The following is a 22,363-nucleotide window of genomic DNA, read 5'->3' on the forward strand; positions in this document are numbered from 1 at the left end:
GATCATATACTCAAAGAGTCAATGGCCCTCTCCCAAAGGCTGGTTCTCAGCCATCTCCAAAGGCCAGCTTCACTGAATCCAAGCCTCCAAGGTGAAGGAAAGGTGAAATATCTAATAATCTGCCTTAACCTGTAATTAGGGAACAAATGCAAAGAAAAAAATTTACACACTGATCCAGAAAGGAGAAGCCAGAACCAAGTACCCTGAGCTTGACAGAAAAATCCCAAAACTTGTTTGTGTTAACTGATATGTTATAAAATATGTGAAGAGAAAACATAAAAACCCACCCACCCACCCACGCCTGCTGGGGATTTATACAAAGTGCAGTGAGAAAATTTCTGGTTCATCTACTCCTGACTGAGGAAAAGAAGTAGCACATTTCAAAGTTCTGTGATGGGCTTTGGCTTACACATTTCACTTACACATTTATATCACAAATATTTTGTAAAGACAGCAAACCAAAAGGAAACTAAAGGAAACCTGTAAATTAAGGAAAAATTATACTTTATAGATATGAGGAACCAAGTAACAAAAGAAATGTCATTCAGCAGGAGGAAAAAAGACTGTAAAACTGGTGGAAACCAGGTCGATTTCTTCTGTGGAATAAAGAGAAACAATGCAAGACACTTCACAGTTGCTCAGACTTTGGAAACGAATCAGATTCTAGAAGTTTAGATTAATGACCAGGTTGGCAGTGAAGCTCTATTTTCTGCTGAGGTTTTTCTTCCCCAGGAGTGTCCTTTGCTATCCTGCCTGTGCGAGACTCGCTACCATTGGACGGTTTGTCCTCTTCTCCCAACACTCCCACCCATGAGCTTGGTGTTCCGCCAGCTGCAGTTTTGCCCGTTTTGATTGAACATACTGTGCTGCTGGAAACTTTTGACTGCACTGAAACACGAGCTGAAGTCACATGCTAGCAAGCTGTCTGTGGGCTCCAGGGGGAAGCAACCTCCACCTCGCTGGCAGGCCAGAGCGCTGCCCTAACCAGACTGTCCCAAAGATAGCGTGTGAGGTATGGCAGGGCAGCTCTAGCACTCAGATGCCAAAATAACAAGAATCAAATAAGGGAAAATTAAAACACTGCTCTCGGTACCTGTCAGCTGAGCTTGGTATCTACCACCCCCTGGGGTTCTGCTTTCTCCTCACTCCAATATGGCTAATATGAATATATGTTAGAGCCAACTGAAGAAGGGACTATAATGAAATATTCTTCCAATTATGGTAACATACCTTAATCTGAAAGTAAAAAAATGCTTCCCTCTCTGTAGGAGTCAGCAACAGACCTAGATGGACAATCCTGAATACCTAATTATACAATACACTCATTCCAGTTTAAAAGATGGCAGTAATAATCATTCTATCTTAGTTTGCACTCAAAATCTGGCTTAATAAGAACTATTAAGTAGAGACAACAGACCTTTCCAAGACTACTTCTAATGTTACAAAAGGTTCATTACCCATTTTACAACATTCATGAATCATAATCATAGTCTGGCACAATCAAATATCTTTGTGCCAGGTCCCATAAGGTTGTTAAAGGAAGAGGAATCTGAGACTGTCTTAGCCTTATTCTGTACTCTGATCTTAGGAAAGATAAACTGTAAAAGTTGATTCAGAAAAGTAGTTATTGTCTTGAAAGGTCTTGACAATTTAAAAGTTCTATTTGATGCATATAATAGGAGGCCCCGAGAATCAGGAAGTTATTCTGATAAATAAAGCAGATGTCTGTTTGAACTCTTCCCTAACAACGTATGCAAATTCTCATACGGGCAGTGGCATGCATAGACAATGATTCACTTCTCCAGCACAATTTAACAAATATAACCGTATATACCATGTTGGTCTTGGTATGAAAAACTGATATTCTGTAAGCTTGAAGAATATTTTCAGTCTTGTCAAATTATTGGGTGTTTGTTAGAATTCAACTTGGCTGCAATAGCCAGCAAAATATCTTTCAAAGTCAAACTAAAATCTTTTTGGTGAGAACATTCTCAATGTGCCGTATGTCATATGAGAACTGAAAATGCCCATCTCCACTGTAGGTAAAGGGAGATGGGAGGAGGATGTGGGCGAGCCATGTCCTACTGGCTCTTAATGTAATGGCCAAGAGGGGAGATTACCTGTCACTCAGGACGACTCCCTCGGCTTCAGGTGGTGCAATTGAGAGCTGGAATGGAGTGTTGAAGTAATGCTGCTGCTCATCTGATCGGTGCACAACTTCACCACCCCTGACAACCAGGAAGCCCGAATCACCCAGGTTTGCTGTGTGTAAGCGGTGGCTAGTTCTGTCCAGCACCACAATGCAGGCAGTACTGCTACCTAGAAACAAAAATGATCCCCGTTTATTTTTTCTTTCTACCTTCCTATCTTTGCATCCACATTTTTATCACATCACCCCAAAAAGCAATATGCCACAACTGGAACCTCCTTTGCCTATCTTAGTCATGCTCCAAATCTCCGACAAGTGTCAATAGTAACCTGATCAGGGTCAACATAATAGGGAAAGAAATATTACACATAGTAAGCAGGCCCCTGAATCTGAAATCTTTCATTTGCAGAGACAGAAAACAATAAAAATGGCTGGTATCTAACCATACTTTTTTCATTTCAATAGCACTATAATCTGTGCCAAGTGCTCAAAACCATGTTGTTGAAATTTTAAGTTTTAATACTTAAATGCCAGAATAAGGATGTTATGTTTTCCTGACATTTCTCATTAGTCATCAGCAGGAAGCCTTCTCCATGAAATTCACTAAAATTTAAGAGGGCACATAACTATAATATTTAACCAGATTTCCATCTGTTGAGGTCATGAGGAACCTTCATCAAAGACTGACTTGCTATGAAGTGACAAGACCAATTTTTCTCAGGTAGCCTATGGGATCCACCTGTTGACCTTACAGAGACCATTAATGTTCAGAGAGAAGCGAGCATGTCCAAGCAGAGAGCAAAAGCTTCTGTGTAGCTTTGCAGCACACAGCTCACATGACCTTCTGCAGATTGAAAAGCTGATGTACCACCAGTACTACTGCTTTCAAGTACTAAAATTTAAACTTATACCTACAGAAAAAGTGGCAAAATAGAAAAATAAACAGTTCACCAAGAAGTAAATGGAAATGGTCTTTAAATATATGAAAAAATCATCATCACACTAGTAGCCATTTTGCCTATTAGTTTAACAAGAGTCCAAAAAAAAAAAAAAATCCTGCGTGGTGTTGACAAGAGTGCAGGGAACATGGTCATTCTTATTCCATGATGGTGGGAGGGTAAAACTAAATAACTTTTCTGAAGGGCAATACAACATTGGGAAATGTGTGTATCACTTGATTTAGCAATTCCTAAGAAACAACTAGAGATGTAAACAAAGTAAGTACAAAAGCATTGTTGAAGAACTAGAAACAACCTCAACATTTGAGATTAAGAGACTGGTTAAATCAGTTACAGCACCTCCAGGAGGATGTAACAGCAGGAGGCTGCACACTATCACGGAATACTTAGCAGTACAGACTCTGCCGTCAGCCTGGCCCCATCTGAATGCTGGCTCTGTCGCTTACTCACCTGGTGACCTGGGCAACTTACTTAACCTCTTTGCACCTCAGTTTCCTCATCTACAAAACAGGGATAACAGTACCTACCTCTTAGTGTAGTTTGTGAGGATAAAGTTAGTTAAAGCACGTCAAACACTTACAACACATAGTAAGTGTTAGCTATCCGATAGTCACTAAAATTGTTAAGAGAAATATATTTGCAAACGAAAGATAACTTAAGCAAAACAAGTAGATTACAAGTTGGCATTAAAGTTTCCTTAAATAGGGGCACCTGGGTGGCTCAATTGGTTAAGCAACCGACTTCAGCTCAGGTCATGATCTCATGGTTTGTGAGTTTGAGCCCTGCCCCGGACTCTGTGCTGATAGCTCGGAGCTTGGAGCCTGCTTTGGATTCTGTGTCTCCCTCTCTCTCTGTCCCTCTCCCGCTGGTTCTCTTGCTTGCTCTCTCTCAAAAATAAACATTAAAAATTTTTTTTTAAGTTTCCTTAAATAAAAAGTGTTCTCAAACTTAAATTGTAATTCAAAAAAAGTAAAATTTAATGTAATTTTAAAAAGATAATAGTAGGCGAAAGCTAAATTGTTAACATGCCTGTTAAAAGCAAAATGAAAAAAAATAAACAGGCTGTGGAACCAGCTGTGTTAAATCCCAGGGCTCCATTATTTTCTAGCTGTGTGACTGTGGGCAAGTCACTTATTCTCTCTAGGCCTCAGTTTCTTCCTAACAAAATGAGAAACAGAAGTACCTATGGATCTATCTCATGGGGCTGCTATAAGCACACGGTAGATGCACAATTCATATTACCGTTATTCTATGCACAAACATACACAAAAGAAAAATAAGGGAGCATAATCACTAAAATATTAATAGTTTCCTTTGTGGGATTATGGGTAATTTATTAACTTTTCCTTAATAAAAATGTGTAAGTTAATATAAAAACACTTAAAATATTTATCTCATCATAATGTTCAGAAATTCCATTTCCTTGTTATCTAATCGGACACCCTAACGCTAAGCTATTTAGTCGCTAGCCACTAAACATCAGAGAAAAACACAGCACTGTAACGAACTGGCAGTGCCACCAGATAATCTGCATAGTTTACGTTAAGATCACCAATTACCTTTCCTTCCTAACTCAATGCACAAAAACTTCAATCACTTTTCATTAATAGAATCACCACACAAAAGATCTTCTGAAAGCTGATGGGATTAATCTGAGGAGGAAAAATGACAGATGAGTAGCATAGCCTTGAAAAACCTGGGGCAGGAAGGACTCATGTTGACTCATTATTACTCACTGACAAACCCAGGCTATTGTTTTGCCACCCCTGTGGCCGTCACGGTCACCTGCTGAGTTGGAGTCAAAACGGTCCTTGTGAATGACAGAGCTTTAACACGCAAAGCAGCACAAATGAAGGTAAGCCCAGTGTTACGGAATCATCTGGATTTGGGAGTATATACTCCTCCTCTGCCTCTTCAAATAACTGATGTGTGCACATGGCTCGGGCCCTGAGAGCCTAATCCTGGAATACATTATTCTTGTGTATTTGTAGAGGAACAAGCAGGAAATGAAGAAAAAAAGTGCTGAGGACAACAGGGTCAAGATGTTCAGGCCACTGACAATCCAGACAGGGACCCAAGCAAATCACTCATGCTAAAATGGAAATAATTTTTATCACTGGCCCCTAATTTTGTAAACTACTATGGAGCCTTTTGTGCAGTAAAGAAAGAACCTTATTATGACTCACCCCCTCAAATTCTTAAGATATGTTGGTTTTATAAGACCTAACTCCACTTATGGTTTTCTGAGAAATTATATATTGACAATTAGCCTGTGATGCCGACCTGGATATAAAAGCAGCTAGAAATTCTTAAGAAATGAGTAGTTGACCTTTATATTGGAATTGTGTTATAGGCTTTTTAGCAATTCCTGGATTAAAAAAAAAAAAGAATTACCTAAAGTTATCATTATTTGCGGTTATATCAGAGGCTCAGTAAAATTCAGCAGGCTGTCTTCGCCAAAAGATGCTTGAGTTTAAACAGCTTAAAGGAGTGTAGATTAGGTGAAAGATGCGTGTATGTATCAAACATGGTAATGAAGGATTATTTCAATATGTCTTTTAGGAGAAAAGAAGTGATTATAATATTCAATGTAAGAAAACTTCTAATATGTCCTTACATTTATTTTAAGACCTTCCAACTACATGAGGGTAAACAGGAAAGGAAGGAGGGATAAGAAAGAAACATAGCAAAAAACAAAGCTAAAGCTTTCAAAGTACAAAATCAGGATAGTTGTTGCTTTGCAATTGCTCATTCCAAGTTGCAGTGAATTGATAGGGGGTGTTGGCAAAGGACTCATGGGAACAAGCAGGAGTTGGGACCTGGAATCTGTGTCTATAGGCTCTTTGTCAGATGTTAGACTTTTAGATAGTATTCTGCAATGCCCTCTTTCCCTCAACATGCTTCTGAGCATTGCATGAAGCTTTGAGTTGTTCCTTTTCACAGAAAAAGATCTCTCCATTGAACAAATGAAGCAAGGGGGTCAGAGGTTAAGTAGTTTTCCCAAAGTCATATGGAAAGTTGACAGAGGTGCTAGAAATAGAATCTAGGGTGTTTTCACTGTGCCAGGCAAGCTCCAGATTGCATGTCCAAAATAGCGGATTAAGACAAAGCGGTATATTGAAACCTCAAGACAAGGTTTCTCTTCAGTTAGAAGGAAAACAAGCTGATTAGTCACAGCACTAAGACAGAAGATGGCAGCATGATAAAAAGAACGCCTTCTTATAAAAGATTTAAATTGAAGGCAAAATTTTACAACATGGAAATCTCCATTAACACTGATCAGAGGCTGATTTTAAAAATGGATGGTGACTGGAAGGAGGCTACTTCTACTAACCAGAAAGATGCTGGCAATTAGCAGAAACTTAATAACAGCCTTCTGAGAGCTTGCTCAGAAGCCTGGGTAAGTTGTTGGGTAAGTTCCCAGGAAACCATTTAACAAACAAATGTAGAAGCTTTGGCCAAAAGATGCTCTATTAGCACACCAGATAAACACACACTAGATATTTGGAAGTTTTCTAATACAAGATTAATGGGGATCTATTTTGTGTCATGCTATCTCACAGACTAATCAGCTACCTGCTAGCAGTCTAGGGTACCTAAATGCAACTTGAACTCCCCACAGGTAATCAACTTAATTTTACATACCCAATCCTATTCCCTTTCTTCCTCCCCTGGAGAGGACCACTATCCTGAATTATACAACCACTTACTTTTCTTTCTTCTTTTATCACATTTTGGAAACCCTGAACAATATGGTTTTACTTATTTATGTTTCTGAATTTGAAATGTGGAATTAAACTGTTAGGTGATATTCCACAATGTTCTATTTTCCCTCAACATCATGTTCCTGAATATTGCGTGCAGCTTTAAGGTGTTCCTTTTCAAAATGCATTTTTCTACAGTAAATGGACTTTCTAGATTTGTTCTGAGTCTTCTGCTGTTATATGAGCATTCCTGTACCTATCTCTTGGTACACGGATATGCAAGAGCTTCTCTGGTCTAGGGTATAGACCTAGGAGTGGAACTGCTATGTCATACACTCTGTTTACATTTAACTTTATTCCATAATACCAAATTGTTTTCCAAAGTGGCCGCACCTATTTACATCCCCTCCAAGCAGTAGTACTTACGTAGAGAGTGAGAGAAGCTCAGAGCTTTTCTATCAAACTCTGCTTAATAAAGAGCCTCAGAAAAAAAGGTGGGTTGCCAAGTGATTTTCTTGGTTTTGTTGACCATCTCCTGAGCTTCTTTACAGAGGAAAACACACAGCATAGCTACTTACCAAGCAAGGGTACTTTATTTTGCAGCAACTCACAGTAGCTCGTGGTGAGGATTCCAATGGGATTACTTGGGACGAACCGTCCTTCTTTTACTAACCGTTCACACGTCCGCATTAAAGTCCCTGAGAACTGAGATGGATCAACTCCATAGTCTCTCCATCCTCCTACACCATCAGCAACCCCTAAAAACAAAACAAAAAAATTACATTGAAAGGATGTTCTTACTGACCTCTCAGGAATTTTTATTCCTGTCTCCTACTAACAGTTAATTTTACTACATACTAGTACATGTATTTACCCTGGAATTCAGAATGAAAAGTGCTCATATTTAATGTATTATACACTAAAGGGCACCTGGGTGGCTCAGACGGTTAAGCGTCTTGACTTCTGCTCAGGTCATGATATCATGGTTCGTGGGTTTGAGCCCCACATCAGGCTTGATGCTTGCTGTCAATGCAGAGACTGCTTCAAATCCTCTGTCCCCCCCTCTCTCTGCCTCTTCTGTGTGTGCTCTCTCTCTCTCAAAAATAATGTATTATACACTAATACTCCTAATTCACATTCTCTACTTAGAATTCGATCTTTCATAAATTGATGAATAAATATGTGTGTTACCACAGGGTGGCATTGCCTATTAGCCAAAAGTTCAACTTCAGCAGGATTATCGTCTTCGTATAGAAGTATTTATGTTATTACTGTGTTCTGTTTTATAAGAATGAAAACTGATTTTTAAAAAAATGCTGATGATAGTGATAATACAACTGAGCCAGAGCTGGCAATCATTCAGGATATCAAACACAGCAAACTCTAACTTCAAATTTTGATCAATAACTATCAAATAAAGAAATAATTAAAAATATATCCCATCCTCTTTCCTCCTCTCTCAGAGACAGCCACTATTCTGTACAGGTCAGCACTGTCTAATACAACAGCCACTACCACAAGTGACTACTGAGCCTTTGAAATGGTGCTGATCCAAATTAAGAAGTCCTCTGAGTATAAAACACACATTGGATTTTGAAAACTTAGTATAAGAAAAGGGTAAAATATCTCACTAAATTTTTATATTGATTACATGTTGAAATAATATTTTGGATATAATGTGCTAAAGATTAAAATTAATTTCACGTGTTTCTATTTGTTTTATTAATGTGAATACTAGGAAATTTAAAATGACATGTGTGGTTCACCTCCCCCCCCCCCCCCCCGAGAGAGAGAGAGGGTGAGAGAGAGTATGCAGAGGGGAGAGGGGCAGAGGGAGAGAAAGAATCTTAAGCAGGCTCCACACTTAATGTGGAGCCCAATGCCACAACCCTGGAATCATGACCTGAGCTGAAATCAAGAGTCAGACCCTCAACCGACTGAGCCACCCAGGGGCCCCTCACATTGTACTTCCATTGGATAGCAACTGTATTGAGATTTGCATGGGTCCATAGAGCTGCTGATGAGTTCAGAGTGTACACAAGACTCCTTTATCAAAAGGAAACTAGTATTTAAGAAAGTCAGTAAGACACCAAAGTCAACATCATACGACCTCCTATTCAACTCCTTACAAAACCCAAAGCTAGTTGTTCAACATTAAAATCAATTTCTGTCTGCTAAATTTAAATGAACTGAGGGAACTAAAAGATCAGATATATATACATTATTAAGGCTTTAAATAACTATATATCAACCTTTCTGGAAGGATCTATAAGAAGTATTAACAGTAGTTTTGGAAATAAGAGACTGAAAATGATCAGTGAACAAATGGTGAGACTTTAGCTTTTTAACTTCATACTGTTCTGAACTATTTAAAATTTATTTTTATAATGATTATGTATTGATTTTATAATAAAAATATTAGGAATTTTATAATTTTTAAGGCTTGCTGAGCATTAAACATCCTCCCCACATACATATTTACATTTTTGTATGTTCAACTTTCACACACATTTTAAAGAACTTATTTGGTACAAAAGTAGGAGAGTGTCTGTCTATACATGCATCCTGAAAAAACTGGCTTAACATGAAATGGACCCAGAAAAACCAAACAAACAAATATGAAATGGACACATGAAACTCTGTTTTCTGGTGACTGCATTTCTCAAACAGAAGTGGAATACATCCTGAAAAAAATGAGAGGAAACATAATTGGAAGAGAGTATAAGGAAGGTGGCAAGCAATATCCCTCTTAGGACAGCAACTTTTCCTACCTTTATGACCAACCAGTAAGCAAAATTTCACTATGGGGCAGTTCCAAATTAGCTGATTAAATGATATAGTGTCTGGGATTTTTTTCAAAACAATAGCGGGGAGGAGTGATGGAGGAATGGATGAAATAAGATTGGCCATGAATGGAAAACTATAAAGTGGAATGAGAAGCACTCTCATTTCTCTACTTTGATATATATTTGAAATTTTCCGTTATACAAAATTTCCATTACATTATTTAAAATTTCCATTATTATTATCAATGATAATAAGAAAGAAAAAAGATTCTTCTGCTGGCTGTGTGGAGAGCAAGAGCAGAAAAAGGGGACGAATCAGGAATCGATCTTAGTAACTCAGTGGTGAAATGGTGGCAGTGCAGTCAGTGTGCAGGTTGGAGATCCAGTGTAACAGAAGGACTCATTGGGGTACTGGATGGAGGTATAGCAGTGGTGGAGAAAGACAAGTATCAAGGATGACTGAGGTCTACCCTACCAGGAAGAAGTATCACTTTTTTGTTTTTCAAGCAATTTTGAGGATATCTGGAAATTTTTCACAGAATTTAAGATAGTTTAATAGGAACTTCTTTTGAGGAATTCTTATTGGGGGTAAGATTTCACCATTATTTTATTTTATTTTTTTATTTTTTTTTCAATGTTTATTTATTTTTGGGACAGAGAGAGACAGAGCATGAACAGGGGAGGGGCAGAGAGAGAGGGAGACACAGAATCGGAAACAGGCTCCAGGCTCTGAGCCATCAGCCCAGAGCCCGACGCGGGGCTCGAACTCACAGACCACAAGATCGTGACCTGGCTGAAGTCGGACACTTAACCGACTGTGCCACCCAGGCGCCCCTATTTTATTTTTTAAAGATTTTATTTTTAAGTAATTTTTACACCCAACATTGGGCTTGAACTCACAACCCGAAGACCTACAGCCACATGTTCCACTGACTGAGCCAGCCAGGTACCCCTCACCATTATTTTAAATGCAACAATTTGTGTTAATTATAACGGTTGCAACTTCATCTGATGAATCATTCGTTCTTTTCAAATTACTGCCTGCTTGAGGAAAGAATTTCTTTTTAACCAGTCTCTAAGAGCCACAATTAATTTTAAATACAAAGTGGTTTCATCTGCAAATGCCCTTCACAAGAAAACCATTAAAATCTGAGATAACGTTGAGAGTTGATCCTGGCACTCACTAAATAATCTGTCAGCAGGTTATAGAGTCTGACCTGACACAGCCCTTCAACATTAATCAGATTTCTCCCAGAATAGAGTGTAACCTTTCAAGCACCTGTTTGCTTTTCTACGGGAAAAAATCCTAGGCAAAGCTCCATTGGAGAAATCTCTTTAGGGCAAGAAGGAGATTCAAAAAGCCTATAAACTGTTCAATAAAGCTGTGGGAAAAAAACGCCTTAGTATACATAAATAATTTACTCACAAAGAACAAGTTATGTAATAGGAAGAGTCATATTTGGGATTAGAATCAGGCTAAAACTAGAATAACCTACCACATGTATATTTGAAACCTAGTTTAATTCATATTAGGCAATTATTTCTACAAGGAAATGAGTATTTCCTCTCATGCACAAGCAAAAGCTTCCATCCACAAAGGAATAACACCTTTTAAACAGTGGAATTAATCCAGATATAAAGAGAAATTTCACTCAGAATACATTTCAAAGGTAACGAAAACAACTGTTAAAGGAGAGATTGCTTAAGATCCCAAAGATATGAAATGGCAAATAAGAACATACCTAAGAGCAAAGGGAGACCACAGTAAATACTAGAAACAGGGCTGAGGGAGACACATCCTACCTATGAGAAAGCAGCTCACATTCTTAGTGGGCAGCAACTACTCACACAGGAACTAGACACACAGCTCCCATAAATGCTGCTCTAGGAGGGTCAAGAACAAATGGTTAATGCTCATGGTGCCCTGTGGGAATAGAGCAAGCCTTCGCTTAGGACATAATATTCAGATTAGGCCCTGGAAGGTAAGTCACTTCCACAGGCAAAGGAAAGTAATAACAGGAAAAGAATGGTAGACAATTAGGTGTGGCTGGGGTTTGGGTGCTGAGAAGTTAAGTTGAAAAATGCAGGGCAGGAGCTGAAGTTGTGGGCTCAGAGTTGTGATCCAAGAACTTTAAACTTTACGCTATAGACTTGAACTGATATGGGAGCTATTAGACACATGTGGCTACGGAGTTTGAAATGTGGCTAGTTTGAATTGAGATGTGCTGTTAAATGTAAAATAACACTGGATTCCAAAAATGTAGTACAAAAAAACTATAAAATACTTTAGTGATAGTTTTATACTGAATAGATTGAAATGTTTTAGATATTGTGGGTTAAATATATTAATTGAAATTAACTGCATCTGTTTCATTTTTACTCTTTTAAATGTGGCTACTATAAAATTTAAGATTACATTATGTAGTTTACAGTATATATAGCACTGCTATAAAGTCATCAAGTTTCCTGGGTAAAAGTGATATAATCTAATCTATATTTTCTTTTTTTTTTCTAATCTATATTTTAGAAGAATAATACTGATAGCAGTGGAGAGAATGGGTTGGGAAGAGGATGGAGGTCAGGCATCAGCTGCAAGATTTTAGTTTAGACGTAACGAGAAAAATAGAATACTCACTAGAAATACAAAGGAATGAATACAGAAAGACCCCTGGACTTGATATCAACGTACTTTATGTCAACAGGTTTCTGGATTTCAGGAATGAGTATTGATTAGATGACTCTCCAGTTGGGAAAGGAGTGGAAATGCCTCTAGAAAATATTGAATTGTCTTGGGTATGCTGAGTTTTAGGCACCAGGAGGACATTTTTAAGGAAATGTTATGTATGAAAAGTCAAGAACTGTAAGTCTGCAGCTGGGGAGGTAATCAGAGCCACATCTTTGACAAAGATTGGGAAGTAACGCCATTAGGGGTGGATTAGATGCTCAGGGAGAACACAGAGAGTAGTAAGTTCAAGGAGTCAAGTGGGGACCTTAGGAATGAGAATTCCTGGTCAAATAGCTCATTTGTGAATTGCATTTTACTCCAGGCATCAAATTACAATCACAGATATGATAACTGATTAAGTTTTTTTACAACTGATTAAAGTTTAAGGAAATAGTCCAGTTTGGCAAAATGATATAATTTCTTTAGAGGTGAAAAGAGGTGAAGTTGAAAAGGTAGGCCTGAATTAATGACTGGGAATGCTTTGGATGCCCCCAGAGAGTTTACACTGAATATAGAAGCTATTTCCTTTAATTCACTATAATCATCTTATGTCTCCATTAATAACATTCTGTCAGCATATTATCTAGCTTAAGTGTTTCCTTTGACCCCCAAATCCAATTAAAACCATTATTAGAGTAAGATAATGGTTACATATCTGAAATAGCCAAGCAAAAGGCTGAGAGGAGACTACAGAACACAGAAAATTCACTTAGGTGTACTATTTACATGGAAATGCCAGTTTTGTAAAGTGGAAGATAATCAACCAGAAAATATTTATGATGATTATAATTTTCCACATAATATTTTGGTAAGTTTCCTGTAGACTGTTTTTCTAAAGTGAAGAGTTAAGAGAAAAGAAGATAGGATAATTCTGGTGTGTTTCCCATCATTTAAGTGTATCTTTCTATAAAAAGAAAATTCTTAAAGTAACAGCCAATTTTCATTTACTAACACATTTTTGTCTTTTCCTTACTTATAATCATATAAAAACAAAATTTTGTGTACTTCAAAAAAATCATTTGGCTTTTTATTAAACTTAAATTTTTACTTAATAGCTTTGTTCTAGGCCAAAAGTTGAAGGAGAAAAGATTTCATAAGCTGAAATTGTGGAAGCTTAACAATCCTATCTTTCCAATTACTTATGGTCACCTAGCTGCAAAAGGCTCACCTTGAAAAAGACTCTGAACTAAGCCAACATTAGTCTGTGTCTCTCTGGTATGGTCCATTATCAGCCATAAGCATGAGGTTGCCATTCTTAAGCCCTTCCTACTACACTCACCTTCAGACTGACATGCAATTAGTTACAAAGCAAACATTTTCCAGAAGAAAGTGACGCCTAGAGAATAAATTCTAAATTTCAATTTTTATGTATCAGTGAAAAAAGATTTGACAATTTTATCTAAAAATAGACTCTGGCAGAATTTCAGATATTATCTAGTACCCAAAGGTAATAGCTTTATTCTTTGCATTTTTGATGATCTTGAGGCATTTTACATTGAGCCTCACACTCTAGTGAAGCAAGACAGTTCGACAGGGATTGTTTTTCCATCAGTGAAACACATCTCCTATCTACTAAGATGGGTACTTGATAGTGAATTGAAACTCCAGAAGAGAAACTGAGTAAGATTCTGGCTGGATCACAAGAGTTGAATAAGGAGGGATCAGGATATCTGTTTTTACACTTTCTGCAGCAAGTATTCATCTAATGAAGCCCTGGCTAGGCAGTATTTATTGCAGTGATATGGCCAGCTCCTTTTCAGATGAAAAGGTTCTTTTTCAAATACTATCATCTAGTGTTCTCCGAGCTAATCTTCTTTGTCTAGAGACATCACAACATGAAGCATTATAACTAAAGAAAAATGAGATCAGAGTATAAACTCAATTTCTATCAAATAGAATAGATCATATTTGTATCAACATTGCTGAAGCCTCAACTATTTGGGCATTAAGAACACTCCCCTGTGATTCAGGACTGTGAAATGTTGTATCTGCAAATAATTATCCCAAAGGGAATAAAAAGCAGAATTACTGAAAAAAAAAAAAATTCAACAGTTGAGTTATTCAGAAAAGTACAATTTGCTTTGACTAACACTCCTTTCAGTTCTCTAGAGGTGAAATTATATAGATTATGATGTTCTTTCTGCTTTAACAAGCAAGTGATATATTCCCTTTGCAAAAAGTTTCCCCAAAGCAACCATTCTTCATTAATCACAACAAAACCTGCTTCTTCTGATTCTCCGGAGAACAAATCTACGTCAAGAATTCAAGATCTCTAAGCAGAACAGCAAACTCAGAGCTGAGGCCATGAAGCTGAAAGAATGGAAGGGAAGAAAGGTTCAACTCTGTGGTAAAATGTGTGAAAGTGGAACCTATAAACAAAACTCAAATTCTGCTAAAGAAAGGGAACTGTCTGAGGCACTTAAATAAGGATCCAAAGCAGAATGGTCCATTTTATGTTTTAGAATTCTAAACAATATAGCTGCTATTTCTTACTAGCTTAGTAAACACAAAATTACTTCGTGATTAATCAAATTAAAATGTACACGTACACACACACACACACACACACACACACACTCACACTCACCCCTACTGTCCAGAATACTTCATTATCTAGAGATGGTAATTTCCAGACAATTCTGGGCAGTTGCTTTGCCTTAAAAAAGTAGTGAAAAATGCTAAAAGGATTAGGAAATGATACTGTGAAGGCAAAATAAAATAAAATTAAAATTAAAATGTTCTTCCTCTAACTTTAGCTCTTCTGTTTAAATACCAACACTTAATGTGGAATGTCTGGCTCAGCGTGACTTGGGGAACTTGGTATCTTATAGACTTGGGTATGAATCACTACCTTCTCATCAAACTGAAGAGTTGAAGGTGAAGTCACAGAAAAGGTCACTTCACTCCTTTCTGAGCTGCAACAGTATCTTCCTCAAATGCTAAATGCTGTTAGCAGTGCTTTCTGAACCGAAGGAAGCAACAGGCAAATCATGGGTTCACACTTATTGTGAACTGTGAAGTGTATGGGCAGGGCCCTTAGTGTGTCATAGAATTAAGGGCTTCTATTAAAGCCAAGACTTCTGTTTCTAAATATTAGAAAATGTTATATAACACCTAATGATTTAATGTTTAAGAAAACAACAGCAATTAAAGCCTAGTTAGTTATCTGATGTGTACCTACTTGTACTGGCCCTTTAGGCTAAAAAAGAATTTTTCCTTTTGCTTGTAATTTATAAGATTAGATCTAGAATTCTGGTCTTAAAGGTTAACATAATATTTATGACAATTAAGCTATATATCCTTGACCTAACCCCAAAGAGGATACTTATTTACCTCCCTGCTTTTCTCACCCATCTATAAAAATAAGAGCTGGCCTTTACTAAAATACCACCCTCTGGGAGAGGTCAAGAGTCACATGTAGCCCTGGCACAAACACTCTTTTTTAAAAAAAATGAGAACATAATTCCTCTGAATAAGCCTGCCAAGTGGAGAACTGTCCCTTAATTTCTAAACACTAATTAATTTTTTTTCCTACACACTGTTTCACTAAGTAATGGTATTTGAGTGGTAGGACCAATAATTGTTTTTTCTTCTTTCCATTTTCCATGATATTCCCATTTTTCAGTAAGGAGTATATATGTTACCTTTATGGGAGGGATTATAAAACCTATATAAATCCAGTTAGAACTATATTTTACACTTACATTCAATATTAAAGTTATTCAACACAGTTTACTGAACATTTTCTATATGCATGACATTGTAGTGAAAGGGAGCTAAAGGGATTTACATATAATAAAAGATTTCCTGCCCAGGGAGCTTAAAATCAAGTGGTAGTGACTGTGGCAGGGAAGAAGGGTTTGGAGAGGTTTATGATAAATGGCTCTAACAAAATAAACATGCACCAATAAAAACTAAAGTAAAGATCAGATTACATCTAGCTGAAGGAATCAAGAAAGTATTCATGGAGAAGAGAAGTGCCTGATCCGTGCCTTGAAAGATGAAAACATGAGTCATGGGGGAGGAGGTTGACAAGAGAGGCAATTTGGGCAGTTCCTTAAGATTCTGACTAATATGGATAAAGTGCAGTAATAAAGGTGAGGGTAGAACTCTTAAGAGCTGAGAAACCTGACCTCCAGGTAAATGCCTATTTATTACATTCCAGCCAGGAACCTCTGACCAGCAATCAGCCCAAACAATTCACTGCAGGAGTTCAGGCTTATAAAGGAGGTCTCCTGAAGGAAAGGACTGGCCTGAAACCACCAAAGTCCTTGAGGCCCACTGAACTAGTTAGTTCAACTGAGGCCTTTATTTGCTTTAATGAAGGGGCTCTGCTGAACTATTAGCCTAGGAATAGCTAATGTCAAGGTAGTATTCAGACTCAGCAAAGATCACCTTAGTAAAACAAAGTTTTAAATGATCATTTCTGACTTGAAAAGCAGTGTATATACACTAGGCAAGGGCACAGGCTTTGGAATCAGATCTGGGTTCAAACTGCGGCTCCAGGACCAGGGTAATGTGTATCCAAGGGTGTCCCTTGGATAGCTCTTTGAGCCTTAGCATCTTCACCTGTAAATGGGTGCTCAGCTCATAGTCGACATGCAGTAAGAGAGACTTATGCCTCTCTAAGACCAAATAACAGCATATAGAACAGTCTATATCAAGCAATCTTTGATCAGTGTTTGTAGTTTACAACCACTGTTCTGTGGTCACAACCAAAAGACAATTCCCACTCACAGGTAATATATAAAAGATGAATGGAGTCCATTCAACTTTTCCCATCACACATCCACCACCATTCAGTATCTCATTAAACATTTAACAGGAATTAAGGAACAAACATATACGTCTCTACAAAATATACAAGGAAAAACAGATCCACCTACACTTTGAAGAAATTAGTTTTCCTTTCTCAGAAGTGATTCTGAAATAACCTTAGTGAACAAATATCTCTTCAGTGCCTGCTGTCTGCTAGGTGCCAGGGTTCAGATTTAGATATTCCTTATTTTAAATGGAAAATCTTACATAACAACTGGTGATATATAAATTGGCCTAAACCATTCCCTTCAGTCACTGCAATAATCACAACACCTCTATCACAACTTTCCTGTCTCCTTTCTCTTTATATTGTGACTCCCCTTCAGGGCGGAGTCTCTTTCACATTGCTAACCAACCATCCTTTTCATCTCTGGGTGCTGGCCTAGTAGCTGGCATAACAGTTCTCAATTCTTGCTGCACAATGACATTACCTGTGGAATCCAAGTCCCCCCTCCTGAGTCAGTATGCCCAGGATGGACCTGGACATCCTAGCAAAGTATGGCACACCAACTGCACAGGTGATTCTAATGAGAATCACTACTGGAGCACTCAGAACTTAGTTAAGGCCAGCTGGACTTAAACATTCTATGAGCCAGATGATTCCACCTCTGAAATGCCTCTCCCAACAAGCAATTCCCTATTTCCCATTCCCAAATTTGATCCTTCTCTTGCATTTCCTTCTCTTGCAGCCCAACCCACCCACACTTGTAGGCTAGAAACCTTAAGGAAGCTTCCAGATGCAAAACCTCAAAATCAACTTCAATTCCTGTTTTCTCTTTCATCCTTTGTCCAATTATCACTAAGGACTATTGGTTCTATGTCTGCAATGAGTCTGAAGCTCAACTACTTTCCACTGCCCTAGTTAAAGCCTTTTCTAACTCAGACTATTTCAGTAGCTTCCTAACTGGTCTTTTGCTTCCTGTTCTCCCATTACACTCTTTGTATCATTTTGTTTCTTTCTTTTTTGCTTTTTACAAGCTTACTATGTCCGTGTTATTCTTCTAGTCAAATACCTTCCATGTATATACACTTTTTTACTTGTATATGTAAAAACATTCTCTAGAAGGATACATAAGAAACCAGTAACATTAGTTCCTTCTGGGAGAGGAACTCTGCAGCTAGAAGAACAAGAGAGACATTTTACTCTGCACCTTTTTAAATTTATAGTGTCTTTTGAATTTTGTACCATTTGAATGTGGTACCTCTTCAAAAATGACCAAACCAAACTCAAAACAAAAGTGAAAACATTTTCTATAGCTTCCTAACAACAACAAAAATGAAACACCCAATTACTTAACACAGCAATTGTGACCTTCCAGTTTGGTCTCAACCTATTTTCTAACAATTCTCAACCACCCTCCCAAACCCACCCAGCTGGCCCAAATTACTCTTTAGCCACAAAACAGCTGTAGTTCAGAGAATCTCCAGTGTCTCTGCTGATCCCTCAATCTGGAGAGCTTCACCATTTTTCTCATTTGCCTCCATTTACTGAAAACCCATCTCTCGAGGCCTGACGCCAGGCTTCCATAACACCTGATGAGTATTCTTTATCCTGTTCCTGTGGCCTTCCCTGCCCCACTACGAAACTTCCAGGCTGAAGTCTGTTTTGTTCTCGGTCTTCTCCACCAAGGAAGCAACCTGTAAACAATGAATTCAGGTGACTGTACTGAAAAGTTACAATACCAACACTCTGGTATACAAACTTTCATCTGAGAACTCCAAAAAGAGAACTTACCCAATATTTTATCGTAGAGTTGCACAAGGTGTTATGCTAGCTACAGGATGCTCCCGTCACAGACCATTATAAGAAAGTTTGATGGAAAGAATCCTAAAAGGGAGTCAGGAGAGAACACCACTCCCAGCTTTCTTTGCCACTAACCTGCTGTAGGAAACTGGCCAAATCACTTCTCTAAGCTTTACTTTTCTTATCTGTGAAATAAGCAACAGGAAGGACAAATTCTCTCGAGTTCCTTTAAGAACTAAGATTCTGGGATTCTAAATCACACTGCAAGAAAAGGGAACCTGATTTAGAAACTATAAAATAAAGGTTAACATACAGCTATGCTTTCTTTTTCACATACATTTATTGCATGAGCTAGCTTTGAAGCAAAGGCTCCATTTTAACTTTCGCAAATTTTCCTTTCTTCTTTATTACACCATCACATGTATGTTTTCAGAGACGTTGCAATGATTCAGAGGGTAAGAATACTGCCCCATGTCCTTTTACTTTAGTTTTAACCACTTAAAAATGTTGGAAATGTTTCTTCTTTAAGTGTTACTACCTGACAAAAGTCTAATTAAGCCTAACAAAATGTCAGGCCAACCGTTTTTCAATTTGAAACTCTGAGAAGAAAAGAAAAAGAATAAAAGAGGGTTATCGATTAGTATTAATTTACTTCACTGAATTCATCTGATCTGTAAAGAAATTTATATGTATACATGGAATGTATTCACAAAACACACTTTGTTATCCAAAGACCACTGTTGAGTGAATTTAGCATACATGAACAAGAAAAGCAATGATAAGATCAAAGTTGGTGATCAAGAACTAAGAGAAGTGAATTTTTAAAAACACTGTATGCATAAGACATCTTTGTTTAGAGTTCCTCATTTCATAGAAACATTAATGACCATATTACCAATTAGTGGTTGACTTAAAGACCATGAACCGTTTTCTAGCTCTTATGCAAATAGCTCACCTCTATTTTCTTATCCTAAACTGCTATCCAAACATTGATGTGAAAACAGAAGCACTTTTTGTTTGCTTCATTCAGCACAGCTAATCTTTTTCATAGACATCAAATGACAGCATGGACAAATTCTGATAAATCAAAAAACTTGCTGGGTAGCATCCTTGAAAGATCAAAATGTACAGTCATAGTGGCACACAGACTCGCAAAAAGAAATTCCCTTTCTTTTCAAAATAGTCTGTTAATGAGTAAAAGAAAAATCGGTACAAAAATGTGTTAGAATTGGCCTGAGTCAAAATAGTACTGGGTCTTTCAACAGAAAGCATTCTTTGTAGTCACTTTTGTAGTCTCTGGCAAAGTTTTTGCAGTCATTTTGTAGCCTGTGGGATTCATACCAACAATTCAATCAATTCTAGAACTATTCACCAAACTTATTCACCACAAAACAACTGTTTAAGAACCTGGTAAATTTATAAAGTGTTAATTAAATGTGACAGACTCAAGATCAATAATAAGCTTACTAATGAGAGCAATTTCATAACAATTGGAAAAGGATAAATTACTATAACCTTTTTGAAGGGACCTATGCTAAAATTCATATCAGAGGCCTTGCAAGTGTTTGTAGCCTTTGACACAAGAACTCTTCAAGGAATTTATTCTTAGGAAATATTCAGATGCAGATATTCATTCATTCTAATGTTACTCAAAATAGAAAATTGGCAATAGGGGCATCTGGCTGGCTCAGTCAGTAGAGCATGCGATTCTTGATTTTGGGGTGTGAGTTTGAGCCTCACATTGGGTGTAGAGATTACTTACATAAATAAAACTTAATAAATAAAATCTTTTAAAAAATGAAAGAAAACTGGCAATAATCTAAATAACGAAAAATAGATGACTGGTTAAATGAATTATGGACTATGCACGCAGTAAAATGTGATGCAATTATGTAAGGAAATATGCTCAATTTACATTACAAAAAATAACATTACTATTAACTCAATTTTATTTAACAATATATATATTGTTGTACATACACAAAAGCTAGAGGAAGCCACACTGACTACAGCTGAATTATGATGTACAGGTGTTTTATACTGTGCTTTTCTGAACATGGGTTAGTTTTTAAAGCACAAAACAAAAGCATTTATTTAAAAGCACCAGATAACCAAGCAGGAAACTTAGGCCCAAGTCCCAGCTATGATACCAGCTGTTAACGACCTTATTGAGGAGTCAACTTCACAGATGAGGAAACAGATGCAGATTAAATGGAGATAAGAACAGCTATTCTAGTTAAATGATTAAATAATGTTAAACACAAAAATGCACTGTAAAATCTAAAGCACTACATATAAAGCACTGATGAATCATATATTGTGTCAAGATACTGAATAAATGCTTAGGAAAAACTGAGTGAAGTGTTTTCACTCTTCAAGGAAAAGCTTTGTACCCCACCCCACAATCCATCCAAAATCCTGTTTGGGATCTTATTCAAAAGAACTGAACATCTTTTCTTCTTCAAAATTTTAAACTAAATTGAAAGAGCTGTGCCACTTGCCAACTCAAGTTTAAATGATTAAGTATGTTATCAGCCTAATGCCCTCTGCAATGAGTCAGCTTTTGCAAAAAAGTCTTGATTTATGATGCAATTCTGTAAATTGTGTGTATTGTTTAATAATAGGAAACAAATGACTTAGCTCTCAAGGAAATAGAAAAATACCAGATTTTTAAAATATTTGACAACTCCCAAACAAAATAGATCACTAAATTTTATTACTAATGACAAAAATTAGGATCCAGGGCATCACTTCTTAAAATGAGATCAAAAGTTAACACTAATTTTGAAAGGCAAACTCACAACACACACTGTTTTTCAGCTAACTAGAACTTCTGGTTTGAAAAGTCTAATTTCTTTTTTTTCAAATTAAAAAAAATGTTTATTTACTTATTTTTGAGAGAGCACGAGCAGGGGAGGGGCAGAGAGAGAGAGAGAGAGAGACAGACAGACAGACAGATAGACAGACACTGAGAATCCTAAGCAGACTCTGCACTGTCAGGGCAGAGCCCAAGGTGGGGCTAGAACCCACAGAGTGTGAGATCCTGACCTGAGCCGAAGTCAGATGCTTAACCAACTGAGCCACCCAGGTGCCCCTAAAAAGTCAAATTTCTTTAGAAAGAAAATACTGTTAACTTACTTTCCTAAAGCATTTTCCTGAAAATTCTGAACCTAAAGCCCCAAGTAAGGCCTCTCTAAAAGGCACGGGACTTACATAAAATGCATTTGACATTTAGCTTGAACTTGACATCAGCATTTACTCAAAGGACATGGTTGTAGGTCAAATACTGTGGCCCGGATATAATGCTTCGTGAGTCACACATGAGTACAAACTCCATTTGGATACTGTTGCTACTATTCAGGTTATGTATTGCCCAGTTTCATAAAGCAGTGCTAAAGTTCAGGGAACAGCCTCCTTAGATCCAGCCCCTTCTCCTCCACCCTCCGAAAAAACCCCACCACAACCAGCTAACTAACAT

The 22,363-nt window shown here is 37.4% G+C and overlaps 1 protein-coding gene across 2 annotated transcripts in view; it reads right to left on the reverse strand.

Annotated features, from left to right (window-relative positions):
• Nucleotides 1-22,363, reverse strand: part of PPTC7 (protein phosphatase targeting COQ7) — a 37,349-nt gene that overhangs the window by 8,566 nt on the left and 6,420 nt on the right. For both annotated transcript variants that reach the window (XR_006293865.1, XM_043557562.1), the window contains exons 2-3: nt 7,391-7,570; nt 2,121-2,319 (exon numbers count right to left, since the gene is read on the reverse strand). Coding sequence is in view for 1 of the 2 variants with exons in the window: in XM_043557562.1 (XP_043413497.1) it covers nt 2,121-2,319; nt 7,391-7,570 (379 nt within the window). In the remaining variant the exon portion in view is untranslated. The remainder of the gene's footprint in view (nt 1-2,120; nt 2,320-7,390; nt 7,571-22,363) is intronic.

Source organism: Prionailurus bengalensis, chromosome D3 (assembly GCF_016509475.1).
Source record: "Prionailurus bengalensis isolate Pbe53 chromosome D3, Fcat_Pben_1.1_paternal_pri, whole genome shotgun sequence".
In the NCBI taxonomy this organism is placed as follows: Eukaryota; Metazoa; Chordata; class Mammalia; order Carnivora; family Felidae; genus Prionailurus; species Prionailurus bengalensis.